This window comes from Lepisma saccharinum, chromosome 16 (assembly GCF_977018435.1).
Source record: "Lepisma saccharinum chromosome 16, izLepSacc3.1, whole genome shotgun sequence".
Taxonomy (NCBI): domain Eukaryota; kingdom Metazoa; phylum Arthropoda; class Insecta; order Zygentoma; family Lepismatidae; genus Lepisma; species Lepisma saccharinum.
In genome coordinates this window covers 46,328,744-46,347,635 of record NC_139244.1, presented here as the reverse complement: position 1 = coordinate 46,347,635, position 18,892 = coordinate 46,328,744, and the positions used below count along the sequence as shown (strand labels likewise).

Below are 18,892 nucleotides of genomic sequence, written 5' to 3'. Positions count from 1 at the left end.
GCCTAAATATATATCGGATCAGTGAAACTATCCGTAATTTTACTGATAAAACCGATACATTGGCCGATACTGATAAGAGTTCCAATTAATCTGTCCTATCCCTAACGTAAATCAATCGAGGCATGGCTGCTCCTGAAGTGGATAACTTTGGACAAAACTTACAAAGACTCATTTAATGCAAGGACAATACATGCTAAATCAGCATTCGTATGTGTGGCGATTCATGCATGTTTTGAGGGAAAAGTGTGTGAGAAATGATTTCACCTGGCAGAATATTTGCTGGCATGATACTGTCATTCAAAACATAACTTTCAGTATTATCTAATGGAAAAAAAGTAGAATCAGTGGAAAATGTGAATCTGTCACATGGTTACACAAATACAGGCTAGAATTTGCAATTTTCAAGGCAAGGGAAATAAGGTCACCACAAGCAAAACATTACAGTATTAGAACTAAAATAATAGAATACAATTAATATGGTGCATTTTATTAATTTTCAATATGTACAAATATTAATTTTTTTACCTTGTTATGTACCTAAAATGTTCACTATACTTTAAAACTTATAAGCAATTTAATATTATAATATATCTGACAAGAATATGGGGACATATTGAAGATATTGTGTACTACTGTCATTTTTAAAGTGCAGCGAAAATTTTAATACATGTCAAGGGTAAGGACATTCATTTTTCAGTATTAGAAATTTTTCGTGTATAAATGTACTTTGCATTTTTTCTCGTTGTGAGAAAATTCCTAGACATCAATGTTAACTCCTGTGTAACCGCTGACATGTTGGAAGCCCTGCTGCTGGGTGCTCTGTGTATCTGCACAGCCTCCTCCTGCGTTGTATTGCCAAGTAAGAGCTCCCTGTTAAGTGTAAATTGTATAGTAATTAGTATGAAGCAAGATTACACACATAATATACTTAAAATGAACCTTTGGAGGGAGGGATTTAATTCTGAAGTAACAAGCAACATCTCACCTGGCATTGAAATGATATCACTTAAAATTAAACCTTAAGAAATAAATGTAACTTTTCACAAACTGATATGCTGCACTGGGCATGTTAAATGTCACTTACCTGTTACTCAGATCAAGCATTCTTTTTTTTTTTTTAATTTTGATTTATTTTATTTTACTTCACGTTTTGTGCCTCTTGGCTAATTTGCGAAGATAAGGATGAGTGATGAAATTGATGAATGGACATTCACAAACAACCATGCCCGAGCGGGATTCGAACCTGGGACCCTTGGTGTCACAGCACGATGTGCTAACCACTCGGCCACAGGGTCCGGCATGAAGCATTATTGTTGTGCATCATATTGCTTCAGTGAATGCTTTGGAGACTGGAGGGAAGTTAGGTGTGTGCAGTTGTAGAGAAGTGTCACTTGTCATTTTGGTGTGAAAATCATGTGTCACTTGATGAAGAGGTTTAATTTCCGGATAGTCTTCCGAGCTTTCGAGAGCTAATGTCACTCTCATCATCAGGGATTGAAGTCACTGAAGACCTTAAATACCTGAACATGAGAGTGATGTTAGCTCTGGAAAGCTCGGAAGCCTATTTGGAAATTACCTGATGGATATCCCGAGAGATCCTCTTCATAATTCGCCACCAGGAAAGATTCAAGAATTATTTCATGCGTCACTTATCACTTCAGTGAGAGAACTTCCTAGGCATTTGACACCTAACAATTCTACTCGCACAATGCTGAAATTGCATTATTACAGAGAAGTGATAGATCATTTGAGAATTATTTGCATTGTAGAATTAATATCTCTTGTAGTTTATGGTTCATACAAGCACATAAACATAATTTTCAATGGAATGTCTCAGAAGAACATGTGCTCCCTTCATCAGACATTTATTCTTTTCTGATTTATAACAATGTAGTTAATTTAACAAAAATAAAAAGAGCAGTTACACAATAAATTCTGTCAATAATGTGACATTGTTGAAAGATAAGAACTGTGAAACAAGCATTTTTTCGTATAAGTAATATTTTAAGTGAAGATGATGTCAAATTTTAATCATATATCCAAAATCATATCCTCACTACAAAGCGTGCATTCTTCCAAAAGGTTGCTTTGAAATTTGTGTTTATGTGCTTGTAAATACTGTAAAATACAAGAAAAATAACACACTGAGTGCAAGGTACTATTTATTTTAAGTTTGTAGTCTGTGAATCTGGATTAGAATTTTTCAGGATAATTTATGATTTGTCTTTATTGTTTAAATATTAGATTACTTGCAATGTTGATTCTGATTAGAATGAAGGACGTGTATGAAGACTTTATGTATAAAGTAGGGATGGATGTACCAGTATGTAGTTTTAACGAACACCAATAAAGTACCAATATCAAATTTAGTGATACAAGTAACTGATATTATGCATATGCTACATACACTAGCTTTTTCTAATTTGCCAAATATTCGTACTTTGTCAGATAGTATTTGTTTTAAGTACCATCAAATCCTGAACATTACATGCGTATATTCTGTGCACTTTTCCCTCTATTACTTATTACTGTACCATGGACTACATACTTACATATATGTAGTTGAGAACACTTACTTGGTAGCCATTGTTGTAGGCATAATCCATGAGATCATTTATACTTCTTCCAGCAGCACAGATACTAGCAAATTCCCCAATAATCAAAGGCTTGTCAAGTCCAAATGCTGAAGCTTGCACCTAAAATAAGCAAGAAAGAGAATATTTAGATAAAAGAATAACTTGCACCACAAGCTAACATTTTTTATGTGAGAATATTGTTTTCATAATGTACTGAATATAAATTAATCAGATCATACTTATATATAGATAGTATACAGCAGGTATGTAATTGATCAGTTGCTAGATACGTTTCAGGACACTTGGATAACACCATGATAGTTAAAGAAAACAATCAACGCAACTTTGATTTTTGAGCGACTTTTTTTTTCAAACTCATAAACCCATGTCTCGTCACACTTTATGATGCATTTCATGAATGTAGGGTCTGAATTGGCTCGTTCAACCTGTCTTCAGCAACCTGTTTGTGGTGTTCTTTTTGAAGAAAATTGAGCTCCTTCAGAACAAGCTGTGCTGCAACACATCCCATGCCCAAAACATCAACTAAAATTGTGTGATCGGATTTGAGAGACATGTCCAGATAGAGAGCAATCTCCCTTAAGCTTGAATGACAATCTTCCATCACCTATTCCTTCACTTTGTCGATGTTTTCGTCAGTCAAAGACGTTGAAGGTCGACCAAAACGAGGCATGTCTTCAACCACTTCTCGTCCTTGTTTGAGTGCTTTGTACCACTCGTATTCTCGTGCTTTCGATAAAGCTGACTCACCGTAGGTCTTCTCTAACATTTTCAGTGATTCAGCTCAAGAAACCACCTTGGCAACACAAAATTTGAGGCAAACTCTTTGTTCGATATTTTTATCCATATTAAAAATCCCAGAGCACACTTGAGGTCGACTAACTTAACCAACAGCTGTAAACAAACTGGTTAACACATCATGCCAAAACTCTACGTGACAATTAGGTATATTGTTACCAACTTACAGCAAAAAGAAAAAAAATTATACATTTTACATGGGCCTTTTAAATTAACAATTTCCGGTATTTATTTAACAGAAGGTATGTTGCATGTGTTCTTACTTGTACCTACGTCTGTATATATATCTGTAGAAGTATACTTACTTGGAAAGCAGCATTGCCAGCAAAAGATCCTTGCCAGTCATATGTGTGTACCTGGTAGAAAGTCAAAGTGCCTCCACTCTTACCACCAACACTGGTGAGGCACTCATCACTAAAGTAGTTCTCTGTAGAAGAAAAAGAACAATTCATTGTTGATAGCATTTTACATACATGAAAACAAACACTTTCCTAGTTCTTGGCGTTTCTTCCCATAAGTTCATTTCACAGATAAGGCTAGGTGCAGTGCTCAAAGTAGGGGGGGGGATTGTATCCCCCAGCATCCCTCAGTTAAGAAAATTTTCATAAAGCATCCCACCCAGCTAACATACGAGGGTAATCCCAAAAGTAAAGTCTCCTATTTTTTTTTTTAAATACAAAGAAACTTTTGATTTGGCAGTTGGCAACACTGTTGTGTTGGTAGCTTCCCCCCACTCCCAAACAAGCCCACGTGCACCTCGCTGGGATGCTCAGTCTTGGGTTGGTAGCCGTTTGTAATGGAGTTCTCGCTCGGCGCTACCGCCAAGTCCGAAGTTTGCGCAGTTATTCGGTTTTTGAATGCAAAAGGTGTTAAACCGATTGAAATTCATCGCCAATTGACGGAAGTGTATGGCGAGTCTTGCATGGATGTCAAAAATGGTGGTGTAGGGAGTTTGCAGCTGGTTGTACTGAAATTCACGACGAAGAAAGAAGCGGGAGACCATCAATTTCCGACGAGACAGTTGCAAAGGTTGAGCAAACCATGCATGAAGATCGGCGGATCACTCTGGATGATCTCTGTACGTTGTTGCTTCCTGAGGTTTCCCGAAGCACCATTCATAGGATTTTGATGGAAAAGTTGCAATATTGGAAGGTGTGTGCACGATGGGTCTCGCGAATGCTCACTGAAGAACGCAAACGGCAACAAGTTAACTCTTCCCGCAAATTTCTTTACCGCTATGCAGACGAAAGGGACATTTTTTTGGATTTGATTGTCACGGGTGACGAAACCTGGGTGTTCCACTTCACACCTGAGACCAAACAACAATCACGTGAGTGGCGGCATTCCTCTTCACCCAAGCTGCGAAAATTCAAACAAACAGAGTCTGCCGGTAAAGTCATGGCAACTGTGTTTTGGGATCAAAAGGGGGGTATTGTTGGTCAACTTCATGGCTTCTGGGACCACAATAAACGCTGACAGTTATTGCCAGACATTGAAAAATATCAGACGGGTGATTCAGAACTGGAGAAGAGGAAAGTTGCTTTGCTTTGTTGTGTTGCCTATAATGTTTTAAGTGTTCTGCACATCTTTCTCGAATGTGCCAACTTCAATTTCTTCAGACACACTTTCAACATTCCCAACAATTTATCATGCATATTGGGAGACAATGACAGTGTTTTAACTGATGTGCTTAGCTTTTTGAGAAGACTAGGGCTTTTCCACTGTCTCTGAGGAAGATTTTAGCCTATCCCTTCCTTTTTAATGTGTTTGTCCTGCAGGGCACTTTACAACCTTGCATTTCTAACCTTTCTTAATGAGTTTTTTACACCCTTGTTTTACCCTCATGTAAGGACTTTAGATAAGGGGATATTTCCAGACATATATTGAAGGGTGTGAAATGACACAGCAAAAAAAATTTAATTCATTCATTCCATGCAAAACCAAATTTAACTTAAAAATGGCAATACATAAAGCTTCAACATTTATATTTTCCTCTTATATGTTTATATTTAATGTGTTTTTAATTATATGTCATTCAATTAGTCCATGTTAAATTATTCCTGTTGTGGTCTACTTCTTATAGTCTTTTTGGTTTTTTAGATTCTATGCCTATTTTAAAGTAAAACTAGAAATGGCATATCTGCAGTGATCGGAACGCTACATTTTAAAAGTAGCTTCGCTACAGCTACAGCTACTCTTCCAAATTGTACGCTACTCCTGTTCGCTACTCGCTACTTTTTGCGCTACTTCTGCTGCATAAAAAAAATGAAAACAACGATATGGGTATTAAAAAAATCCCCTACTACTGGTAAATAGATTCTGTTATTTATTATCTTGATTCCAGTCATTCGATAATTTTGATAGCAATGTTACTTCAGTTACTTATTTTTACAATAGTTTTTGAGAATACCATACCTATGCAAGTGGCATATCAATTCAAATTTGATGTATGAATATTGCAATTAGGGTGTTAACCAAATTAATTATTACAACTATACAGAAGTAAAATTTGGTAGGATTACGTATTTATGTTCACATCAACATATTTTTCTTGAGAGTATATATTTCATTTTTTATAGACTGATATGAAGTCAGCATTTTGAATGAAAAGTACCTGGAGCAGTGGTCAGGGGCGTGATGCTGATCACATCACCCCCACTCACGACCGGATCAAGAAAGTGTGGGGCGTTACCCCCACACCCCCTATACGCCTTCATGGCGTGGTGCTATGCACAGGGGAACACTTTACCTTTTTACCTTTATTCATCCTCATTGTCATGATTGAGAGAAGTGGAAGAATAGATGAGGAGGTAAACAGAAGAGGACAAATGAATGGTGGTGGACTATATCAAATCGTTCGAAGAATAATATGGAATAGGGATGTACCTATGAAATGCAAGAAGGTAATGTAATATACTATGTGCCAATAATTACGTATGGAGCAGAGATTTGGACAATGACATAGAGAGAGAAAGGAAAGATGCAGGCAGTGGAGATTAAATTTCTAAGGAGTCTTTTGAGGAAGACTAGAAGGGATAATAAGAAATGAGGAGATCAGACAGACAGTGGGTGTAGTGAAGCTTCAGGACAGAATAGATCAGACACAGATGAGATGGTTCGGACACATGAAGAGGATGGATGCAGAAAGACTACCAGTAAGAGCTTACAATGCACAAGGAGTGGAAATAAGGCCAAGGGGGAGACCAAGATGTCGGTGGAAAGAGCAGATAGTGGAGAGTGTTAGGAGACAAGATTGGAACACCTTGGAAAGAGAGGAGTTGTGAAAGACCAGGAAAAAATGGAGAAGCTTCACTTCTATGCCGACCCAGCCAGAGGCAGGAAACAGCGAAGGATAATGATGATGTCATGATTAGCAAAAGTTACAGAAAAGTGACGCAAAAGTAGAAGAAATACATAAATTTGAAAACTATGTATATTAACTAAAGAAAATTGTCGTTTCTGCAGGAAAGTCAATAACTTGTACATACTTTTTGCAACATGATAAAATTATTGAGGAAACTGTCGTGTAAACCTGAGTGTTCTAAACGTATTGTAATTTTAAAATTTGTGAACAAATACTATCGCGAAAATAATTGTAATTCCAGAAACTCTATCATTCTTGTAACAATAATTTCTTGCTGGTGAGATCCTATATACTGACGATGATCAATGCTGTTAATGTACTGAGCCATTTATTGCTGGCACTATTCCCTTTTCAGTGCAGTGGATATTCCATTGCTCGTTTTTGCACTGCAAGTTGTGTCTTTCACAGCAATTAATGACATTTTGGTGTCTCTTACATCATGAATATCCACAGGGTTTGTTCGGGGGGCGACGCAAACTAGGCACTTTTTTCCAGTGGTGCAGCAAACGAGGCAAAATAGCGATGCAGCTAAAAAAACGTAGCTGTTAGCAGGAATATATTCATATATGTCAGTTAGTTATCTGGATATCTGAATTCTTCAGATACTAATTAAATAAATTACGCAGATATCTATAATCTACAATCTAGATAATCTGTATCTCCATGTAATAGACTGTCTTTATGAACCTCCTACAAAATTAAGGGTTATTGTCGATTTTTTCTGACGCTGTTGCCACATTCAAAATTCACCTCAAAATGCCGAGAAAAAATGTAGCTGTAGTGAAATTTTCGCTACAAATACAGGAATTTTGTAGCTTCGCTAACGCTACAACTACAATTTTCAAAATGTAGTGTCGCTACAGCTACAGCTACAAATTTTGTAGCTAGCTACAGTAGCAACGCTACAAGTAGCTCGCTACTTCTGACCACTGCATATCTGTCATGTAATTCATGTATAACTATATTGAACAGTTTTAAGTTGCAATGTAGGAGGATCAGTATTGATAGGAATTTGTAAGAGTATTAGCTGAACCTTGTTCAAAAATTTTAAAAATAAAACATCTAAATCAGATTCACTTTGAATATATATATATATATATATATATATATATATATATATATATAAAAAAAAATTAATTTTAGTGTGGAGGGTCATTGAAAGAAAGACTGGACATTGTTAATATTACTCATAGTTAGAATGTTAACTCACTTGTTCCAATGCTGTCAGAAATTGGATTGGAAGACCAGGTTCCAACAGTCACTGCAGCATTTGAGTCTACTTGCTTGATAGCATCCACTTGCCAGTTGATGAATCTTAGAGATCTGTAATTCAAAATTTCACTCTTAGAACTAACAGTAATAATAAATCGCCTTCATTAGACTGAGCTTGTTTTGGTTTGGGGGGGGGGGGTATGTCCACTCTGTGACCATTTTCTACAGTGAAGCACTTCTATTTAAATGTCAGTAGGTTCATTACAGCATAAAACTGCCTGTGACTGTACAAGATTGAAAAATTACTAATGATGTCAAAAGATGTTCAAAGCATCTCTTGTATCGGAGCTTGAAAATTAGTGAGTATACACCTCAAGTAGCAATGTGGGAGTTCATTTCTTTACAGTATATTTTCAAATTATGCTATTGAGAGTTACATAACAAAAGAGAGGAATCAAAGAACAGTTTTTGTTCATAACTTTATCGATTCATATATTTTTTTTCTGACAATTATATTGATGTATTAATTATAATGAATGGTAGTAGTGAAACTATTATTCATAATTGCTGGTAGTAAGAAAGGTAATAATTGTGACCAATGCTGAAATAATCTAAACACTTACTACTGAACGCCCATGTTGCTCTATGAATTTTTAACAACAGAACTTATTTGTGCAGAATGTAGTATAAAAAGCAAGTCTTTTCCAAGACAATGCTTATTCAGATAAGAAAACTGAATTTTACATCCTGTTTCTGTCTATCACAAATGATACTTTACCTCAATGAGATTTTATAGAAATTTCAAATAAATATGTTTCCTGGATGCCCTTACCTGCTTGGAGAGATACTACCAGCCCAGCCAGCTCCTGTACCAGCAAGTCCAGATGAATCGGCACAAGGGTTAGAGTTGGACTCAATTGCCCATGATCCAGCTGGTTCATTAATGATTTCCCACGCTCCCAGGGCAGGGTGATCTGTCAGAGCTTGTACCATTGGCTGCAATCAAAAGATTAAATAATTGTGGACCAGCCTTGTGCCTGCTTGAATTTGTGGTCTACAGAAACGTAAGCAATTTGTACTATTTCTGTATGTTTACAGTGGAAGCAAGAGATAGTAGGAATCAGGAATTTAATGCTTTTCTGTGTTCAGATGAAGCATTTCATTTACAAGTTTTTGGGGTGAAAATAAAGTTAGATCTGGAGGGGTGTATTTATTTTTACTTCCTTATATTTAGAGCCAGAGGGCAATGAGGATACTGCATTTTCACAAAATTTTTACGATAGAACATCTTTGTGTGCACTAACTGTAATATGATAAGCTAAAGTTCGTAATTTCATTTCCTTCTCTACTTCTGCAACACATACTCAGGATAACTTTGTCACAATATTTATGGTAGTCACACTACAGGGTGATTCAAAATGAATATATGTATTTCAAACAGGTATATTTGAAAAAAAACAGAAGTAGTACAATTCTGAAAGTTTTGACACTTACTTAACGAGTATCTAATGATGTTCGGTATGTCCTCCTCCAGCGGCACATCATCACAGCGGTACTCAAATTCGTTCCAAACTCGGGCAAGCATGTCCATCGTCACTGATTGCTACAGCACTAGTGATCCGATTTATCAGATCTTCCAGGTCATTTGGTGGTGGTTGTACTTAAACAGTTACCTTAATGTACACCTACAAGAAAAAGTCACAGGGAGACAAATCCGGTGATCGTGGAGGCCAGCTGCTGCTGAGTCGCCATTTTTGCTCTGAAGTAGCGGGATCATGAAGACAAACAGCTCTGCATGAGCGATCTATCAGCAATTGTTTGAAACTAGACAACATTATCTTCTGCCGGGGAGCGCATGCTGTTCAGTGATCAGTAGTTTTGACAGCATACTGGTTTGAAATATGTATATTCTTTTTGAATCACCCTGTATAATAATATGTGACCATATTCACACATTAGCTACACCCTATCTTCTTCTATATAAACAAATAATTTTTCTTTACCAACCTTAAGGGCATTATCAATGTAACTCTGCAGTTTTTCATCGTCAGTGATGAGACCTATTACTGAATTTTGAGGTGCGACTGCTCCATTCCACAAAACAAAAATAACAAGGATGTCATTTTCTTGGGCTACATCCAAATACTTCCGCATGTCATCAATGATGGTGCCTGTCCTGTCTGGTGCAGTAACAAGCCCATTGCTGTCAAATTCAGGGGTTGTCTCTCCTCCAATATGAAGCCAGATTCCTGCAAACAAAATATATTATCATATTCATTGTTCCTTGGAATGCTTGCACTGTGTGTATTACTGAACAAATCAGAGGCAAGATAATCTATAGAGGCTGTAGCTGTTGGCATAATCAGCCAAAAAGTGACAATACCTAGAGAACTGTAATCCACAAGAGCATTAGAGAAATTCCAGGTCAGAACAACACATAATTGGCATTACTCTCTCCAATTTTATCAAATCTGTGTAATTTCATCATGGGTCACCAGCTGTCCTCTGTTTCCTAGGCATACTCTATCTTTTAGTCATGTCTGGCATCCAGGAGGAATTTCAAAGAAGAAATCACAAATATCCTTCAATTTATCACAAGTTTACATAAAGAAATTACATTTTTCAGTTTAAGAAACAGAAAATCACAGTGAAATTTATCTGCTGAGATAATTTACACTACTAAAGACTAGATATACAGTAAACAGAATTTGGGAATAATATAATGAAAGTGGGGTATTTTTTTTTTTTCAGTAACTGGCATTATACTCTGTTCCAGGAGTCTGTGGAGCAAGTGAATGAAACCCAAGTTCTCTACCCAACTGGTGACTTGAGACGACTCGAACGTATGAGAAAAAAAATGATTGTATGGAGGGGGCAATACATCTTCAGCTACCACCTGTTGCACTAGTGTATATGGCTTCACTCCACCCACTTGCTTTCTCCCCTTCTCAACCGTTACGTATTGCATTACTCCACAGACTCCTGGGACACTGCAGTATCAAATTACCAAAGTTAAATCAATAAACACAATGCTATTCATTATGCTGATTTCTTTTTGTTACTTCTGTTACCTTGATCAAGTGAGAACTGGGGGTCCATTTGCAAGGATTCAAAACATGAAAAACACACAGTTTTACATTTCTGGAAATTTGACAGGAAATGACCTAGATACTTACAGAGATTAAAGGGAAGAAGAATTTTTGGTTCTCCTTTTGGGTACAGCTGTTAAGCCAAGCATAGTTAGGTTTACCTCTGATACATACAAGAAAAGCCAGAGAGACTTCAGAGTTCAACTGGGAAATGCAGTCTATCAAAATGATGTATGTGATCTAAATATGCTGTAGCTGTCTTCTCTAGAGAGCATCCAGATTCTCCTTTGCTAGCTTGTATGGGGTTTTCTTGTTTGGTGTTTGATAGTACGTTTCTTAGTGTCTTCTGACTGCTGAATGATGTCCTAAGATGAAATTTTGAAACAATTCTGCTTATCTTTACCGACAACCCAGGTATACATATGTGCCTTTTGAGTCAGTCTTTGTTTGAATTTTAAGTGCGCTTTATGCACACATAGGCTAATTGGGACTGGACCTACAGTTTAAAGTTGGATCCACACTACTATGTGCCTCCACAAGGTGCCCTTGGTGACAAGATGACATTGTCCCTATGCCATCGGGGAGGCTGTTTATCTGCTTGTTTCCATTTGATGTCCTACTTTTTCGATGATGAAATTAATTGCATGTTGGACTATAACAGTTGTTAGAAAGTAGTGGAATTTCCTACATGGTAAGTTCTTATTTTCCTGTAGAACGTAAGCAATCTGGATGAATGAGTGCAACCCAAGCAGTGGAAGAAGAGAATCGCCCAAGCAATTGTTGATATCATAATTACAATTAGACCCTGTACAGTGTGCACTGATGTGCATTATTTTCTTCTGATAACAGCTGGATTTTCATTTTCTTCCTTGTCTTTTGGCTGTGGTTGGGGTGGTACAGAATGTATGATAAATCATCATTCGTCCAGTCGGGAAAGTATCTTTCCTCAAAGGGGAACCCTCTTTATCTTACTTACTCCCAAGTGATCTCAGACACTTAATACCTGTTTTTCCACACCAAGTAGTCATTGTCATTATTGTGTTCCATACCAATACTCCTGTAGAAAGAATGGTAGTACCCATCAACTAGCCGCTGGAGCATGTTGATGAACTTGTAAGCAGTGGTGTTGTGTGGGGTTCACATACGAGTGTTCACAATAATGTTTTTGTATTGAATGTGGATTTACTCCTCTCCCTTGTAACTTCATTCTTCAATTGAAAAAGTGAGAATAACAGTTCAACTTATTTTCAACAATTTTCCCCCAAAATCAAGCTATATTTGAAGTAATACAAGATTTTTTATTCAATTAACACCCTTTTAATTACGTTACTTATAATTAGTAATGGCTAGTCCAAACTATTTAGTATAACATGCAATCTCAGGCATGTACAACTCAATACTACCATACTTCGTAATCTACTTTTTATTACACGGATCATATGTTAATCAACGACATTAATTCAGCATTGAAAGCATGTGCATCGTTAGCGGGACTGAGGATGCCCAAGAGTCCAGAAAAAAGTGTATTATGTGCATGTAAGATATTTGGGTATTGTACAGAATGCCCCCCCCCCCCTGCCCCCACCCACAATAACTTGGTTGCGATGCTTATGATTGAAGTATCAGTCAATGTGACATTACTCATATTCCTTCTTCCCTTGTGTTTCATATTTTTCCTCCTAGCATCATTTTGACATGGTTCAGAGAGATTGACTTTTTGACCCTTTAAAAAAGAGGTTTCCAAACTTCTTGGCTTCATGGTGTCCTTAGTGTTTCAAGATTTTTCCATGGCGCCCCAGGTCAGAATGAAGACCTATCTAACAGTTGCAACTCTCAGTTCCTTGTAAGGTTGCTTGCCATTAGTTAATAAATAAACACACATTTCAAATTCAAAAACATTATTTTATGTAAAAAGTACTAAATAAGCAAATATTTGAAACATTCATATCATTGACTAACAATTCGGTGAAAATATTGGAACATTTTGCAGCGCCTCTGTAAACCAGCTAAGGTGCCCAGGGTGCCGTGGCGCATACTTTGGGAAACACTGATTTAAAGTGTACACAGTAACATCTATTCATTGTCGTCATTAACATATTTAACATCCTTGATCTTATACATTGCACGAAACGAATCGTTCTAGAGGCAGTCTTTTGGATTTGAGTCGCTTGTATATGTGCTTTGCCCATCCATGCATTTGGGTGAATTGATTAATTGCAAGTACTGTGCCATGAAAAAAATTTAACTTTAGCAATTCTCTTTTAGATCATATATTTATATACTTTTAAATGTGTCTATTGCGAATAAGACTACTTGGTGATTTGCCCAAATAAGTGGCTCACGAACTTGCCAGTCAGATGCCATACCGACTAGACCCACTGGCACTCTAATAGAAAAAAAATCCACATGCGAGATTTTAATGTGCAGTTGAATTGCTTAATCACATTTGCTTTAATTTTCGTGTTTTCAAGAACTCAATGTCTTTTGATTTGAGCTAATTTTGGACCGACAAAATTTGAGACTTGCGTTTCTGTATTCTGATGTCAGCGCTGAGAATTTTTTTTTGTTACCGTGTTGTGCCTGTCTTCCTTTTTAGAATGACTACGAAAGCGAATTTAGAAAGCACATTTGAGGGCCCTTGAGATCAGTCCCTCACAAATAATCAACGCAGTGCCGGATCTACAAATCTTGGGCCCCCCTGCAAAATATTGTCAAAGCCCCCCCCCCCTACCTACCTACCTACCTTTACACACACAAACATATAATGTATGTGTGTGTGTGTAATTCTTGATCTCATGTTGACAAAGTCACATATAAGGGCCTACAGGGTGATTAAAGAGTCCCTTAACACCCCCTATAAAAAGTAATGGAGTTAGGCTGGGCACAATTGGTCATAATAAAAGCAGGTTATGATTAGGGGGGACCACATTGGTGTGTTCCAAGTGGACGTCCGCCATATTGAATTCAACTCAATTTTTTAATGGAAAGGGGGTGATGTGATACATATATGACACTGTTTTCACACACCTGGAAAATTATACATTTGTTACAATCATGCAGTCGTAACTTTTTCCTGATTAAAGATAGGGAAATCTTCACCTCTGCATTTCTCGTGGAATTCTAGCCTCATTTGATTCTACTGTCGGGGAAAAAAATATATAGATACTCTAGTTTGGACCCCAATTAAAAATTAACCAGTAGACCTATATAAAAACGAGTTATGTACATCAAAATTTAGCTTTTACAATTCTGCGTTAATCTATGCTAACCTATTTTTTTTTTTTAGTATATCATCTATTTTTTATCGCCGTAAGAACAAAAAAGTGCCGCTTGTTTCGAGTTTTGCAAACGATTGCTCTCTCTGAAATAAATTAAATATAAAACGGGTTCTCCAATCGTGATGAAATTTTAGTATGGTGCAAACAGAAAGGTTTTAAACACAATTCTTAATTTTCAGATTTTTAAAATTTGTCAAAAAACAGTTATTTTCAATTTTTTGAAACAACGTTTTGTTGGTATTAGGTAGTCCTACAAGTGCACTATTGGTCTTTTTTTAAAGCTCTTGCATCTGTATTTAAAATCCATTATAATTGCCAATTCACATTGCGAAACCGATTATATATTTTTATTCAACGGAGTATAGCTGTACGCAGCAACACAACACGCAGCGATGCCCATTGAACGGTGGAAACTGCAGGCTGGCCCCAGTACCACTATACCACTGAGTAAGTAAGTTTATTTTTTACATACGCATATAATATACGAACCCTCTACTATGCCAATGGCTGAGCCCCCCCCCCCAAAGGCTTACTTGTCTCCAGGCCCCCCGCACTGTGAGATTTTGCGGCTTGTAGATTCGGCACTGCATCGACGTTCGTAACAGAGGCGTAAGTTTTTCTCAGATATCGAACAACAAAGGGGCGATACCAATGAAAGAGGTTGAGGAGTAACTATCAGCCAGGTTCTCTCCGAAACGGTTCTTCTTGTTTCTTTTCGTGTGAAGATGAAGACCACAAAGAGAGACGCAACTGGAATAGTTAATGGTTTCTCATTCCTTTGGTGCATCAATCGCACAATGTCCATTTTTCATCCTAACTAATTTATTTCATTTTGAGAAGTTGCTCCGTCTTCTCGTTGTCAAGGTCCATCCTAGATTTTCATTGCATCTTCTCGAATTGTTCCGGCATCTGCATAATCAACCTTTGATACATCATGTTATTTCAAACGCATATCCAATTCCGTTTAAAACGCTTCCCCACAAAAGCAATAAAAGTCCTTTCTGGACGAGATTCTGTATCTTCTTTCGAAGAGATCCCTTGTTCGCCAGCCTACGCAAACCACTCTGACGATGTTGCTAGTTTTCTCTTGGTTCCCTTGTTTCTAGATATGATTCGGTTAAGCACGTTCAAACTACATTGAGCCAGGCCATTGATAAATTTTGGATCTGCTTCTTTTACAACCACCTTCCGGAAACTCGGCGTAGCAGTACGAAGAGCCTGGAAGAGCGTTCAATTGAAATGTATCTCCTCGTCTCTGACGTATTTCAGGCATTTGTCGTAGTCTGGCACATACACCACTGAATCGTAAATAGGTCCTCTTCGGAAAAGAAGTCGGTTTTGACACGCGGGAAGTGCGGTGTATCGGGTGCAAATTCCAGCACACAATATGTGTGAGATTCGTTGATACACTTGTCATATACTCGCAAGAATTCTCGCCATGTATCTGGCAAAGTCAGCTACAAGCCAACAGCGTTCCTGCATTCAGTATTATGTCTCTCGCATTCTTTCCTTAGCCCCTCCTCTCCTTCCTCTTCTAATTTGTTTGTTGCATAATTACAGAGTTCTTCCACTCTGTTTGCAGCAGTCGTCGTCTTCTTTCATTAGGTGCGAAATGATCAGTGGGTGGCATGGGCGTCCGGAAGGGGGGGCAAGGGGGGGCCGTGGCCCCCCCCCTGGAAAATGAAAGTCAACCAGAAGTGATGTATTTCACACATATAATTTCATTTTAGCCACAATAATATGTGTTAATTATTGCATGAACATCATAAATTCAAATTTAAGCAATGTTTTTTTTAGAGAACAACACTTTTTGGAGAAAATGTGCCTTGTTTGGCCCCCCCTGGAAAAAAATACCTTCCTCGCCCCTCCCTGGAAAAAATCCTGCGGACGTCCATGGTGGGTGGTTCTTCTCAATATTCTACATCTATGTTTAACTACAATATCAGTGGTTTCTTCTCCTTCTTCGATTTTGAAGATTTATCATATGTGTCGATTTCTTCTTTCTCCAACAGTTCGATACTTAAAGTCTGATCAATATATCCTCCAGCGGAGCTGATACCCTCTGCAACATTTCAACAGCGTCGCTCTGTCTCGCTACCAATCTGTCATTTCCGAGGCGTCTTCTATCTATTTTTCGACTTATTTGCGATCCATCGATTTAGATTGTAATTACATAGGAATGCACCAAGCATATTCGAAAGCACACTACGAAACACACCCAGAAACAATAACAGGTATCAACACGATTTACCCCTCCACGATCACACATCTCTCGTCTGACGACGTCTTCCGACGCGATTTTTCTAGTAGTTTCAGTTCAAAATATCGCTACAAGATACACCAGACAACAGGCACGAACAAGTATCCCCCACTTAGAACTGAATTTCCACCTTCGAGAACGAGAACTATTAAGAAAACAAATGCCGAAATATGAAATGTAATACGGATTCTCCTATCACTTATGAGACTTTTATGCATTTTATCAACTGTATTTGCATCATTCGTTGCAAGCTTGAAGCATAATGGGAAGAAAAAGGCAAGTAAATGTCAATCGGAAGCCGCGTTTTAGCTCTAACATCTGATCTTCCCAACCCTACACCCTACTACAGTGTTACATACTCTAAACCCTTCCACTGGAACTAAACTACCCGTATTCATGAATAATTACGAAAAGAAGAGCAAACTCTGCTATCGCTTCTATAGCACAATATGAAATGTAAGGAATTCAAATGCTGTTGAACTTGAGAGACTTTGCCGCCCATCCTGTGCACGAGTAACGAGTAAGATAAAAGAAATACATACAGAGTTGAGTTTGCAATTCTTCTAAACACCCTGTTGGGAAGGGAACAGTGATTTCTTCGTCGCGTTTCGGCTGGCCGGAGCCCTGCGTCAACTTGGAGAAACGTGGAAAAACAATTCCACGAGGGACAAACGCGAACAGAGAATCGCTTCTCTTGTCTTCCGCAGAGAAACAGCAGAGCAGGCGAAAAATGAAGCACGAAAACATTCTAAGTTAAATGAATCATGCCTCAGATTTGAGAAAACTTTATATTTTCATAGAACGTGCAGTAAACAAATAATACATGAAACATTCTATGAGAGTTTCTGCCCCGCCTCTTCATAACGCATACTACTGGTTCGAATTCCAACACGTTTTCTATAGTTAAATTCAAAATTTCACAACGCGAAATCGGCAGTCTTTTCACACATGAAGTAAAAAATAAGTCAGAATATCTGCATATTTGAGCGAAATTAGTCAAGTGGCACCATGAAACAGCTAGAAATATGCAAGAGTATGAACACTGTTATCATTATTACGTATCGATGTAGGAACCCCTCTCCCCCTTTTCCCGGTTGAAAGATTGATCCTGACGTAGTCCTGCGATGACTACGTACAAATGACACGCTTTGCCACTGCTTAGGGACATGGATTTCGCGCAGTTGATGCCCGGAAGAGATTATGTTACTTACTTTCAACTGGAATATCGCAGTGTAAACTAGGCTCCAACTTACTTGGATATTTGTTATCTGAGGAACGGTGAGTGCACCAATACTTTTTGAGAAATATGCAATTCTTCGCCATATACAGAACTCATCCTTCATCGTCGAGCGGATTTTGGGTTACCGCCTTCGTTTTGACACCCTGTGACTGTGAGTATATGTTCTCCATGCAAACAATGACGGTGATTAGGGGCAGTTACTCCCCACTTTTTGCCACTTTTTGTCTCCACACTAAGGCCTCTTTAATGCAAAGCCTTGCCTACAAAGAAAAAATAAACTCTCAATGCGCCCACCCCCCTTTCCTCCCAGTTTTGGCACCCAATCGCCGCTACTGCACACAAATATTCTGGTGACTCCATTGCAGTGTAATATTTACCTATCTTTTCTCAACTATTCACCGTTATTTTTTTAATAACACCAGAGCAAGTGGGTTCCACAACCCACGTTATTGTCTACATTATAGTTTATTCAGAAAAGAATGATCGAATCAACTTACGGACAGCATTTCCACCGGCATTTCCAATCTCTCTCAGCCAATTTTCCAGAGTTCCACCCGCGCTCGCATACTGGCCGTTACCAAAATCACATCCGTAACAATTCCATGCGATATTAGCCCCGGACAAAAATACCTTTTGTCCCTTGAAAGTCAGGGAATCGCCACTTGCTTGCAGATAGGATGAGACGCGTGGCGGCGCTGCGAGCAGTGCTGCACAACAGATGAAACCCAAAACGGAAACCCTCATGTTTTCAACTGGAATTGGAACAGTGCGGTATCAGTTGAATATCTGCCCTTTTATATAAAGAAAAGATGATTCAGCTTATCAAACATCTGTGATAACCTGAAGCTGGTAAATATTTTAACACAAATATTGCACTTAACGCAGTGACAAATAAACACCGAACAATTGTTTCGTTTTTATCTCTTGGAGTTTTTTCTTCTTTCTGCGATTTCAGAACACACCTTCAGGATGGTGGAGGCGTGTTTCACGTGTAACTATGATGCAAATGTTACATAATAATTATTATTGATTGATCCAATTATAGAAAATGACAGGA

At 38.0% G+C, this 18,892-nt stretch overlaps 1 protein-coding gene across 1 annotated transcript; it reads right to left on the bottom strand.

Moving 5' to 3' along the window:
• Window positions 1-477: 477 nt before the first annotated feature.
• LOC146000054 (mannan endo-1,4-beta-mannosidase-like) lies at window positions 478-18,615 on the bottom strand. Its single transcript, XM_083137377.1, has 7 exons — window positions 18,333-18,615; window positions 9,976-10,217; window positions 8,801-8,964; window positions 7,967-8,079; window positions 3,698-3,819; window positions 2,577-2,696; window positions 478-870 (listed from the first exon to the last, which is right to left on the bottom strand). The coding sequence occupies exons 1-7, from the start codon at window positions 18,577-18,579 to the stop codon at window positions 757-759; spliced, it is 1,122 nt and encodes a 373-aa protein (XP_082993503.1). The 5' UTR covers window positions 18,580-18,615; the 3' UTR covers window positions 478-756.
• Window positions 18,616-18,892: the final 277 nt, after the last annotated feature.

Excerpts from the sequence above, each read along its gene's own strand:
- LOC146000054 (XM_083137377.1), bottom strand. The coding sequence starts at position 18,579 with ATGAGGGTTTCCGTTTTGGGTTTCATCTGTTGTGCAGCACTGCTCGCA. Across the intron at positions 8,080-8,800 it reads GGTAGTATCTCTCCAAGCAG|ATCTCTAAGATTCATCAACT; the intron begins GTAAGGGCATCC and ends TTTGAATTACAG. Across the intron at positions 2,697-3,697 it reads CTGGCAATGCTGCTTTCCAA|GTGCAAGCTTCAGCATTTGG; the intron begins GTAAGTATACTT and ends TGCTTATTTTAG.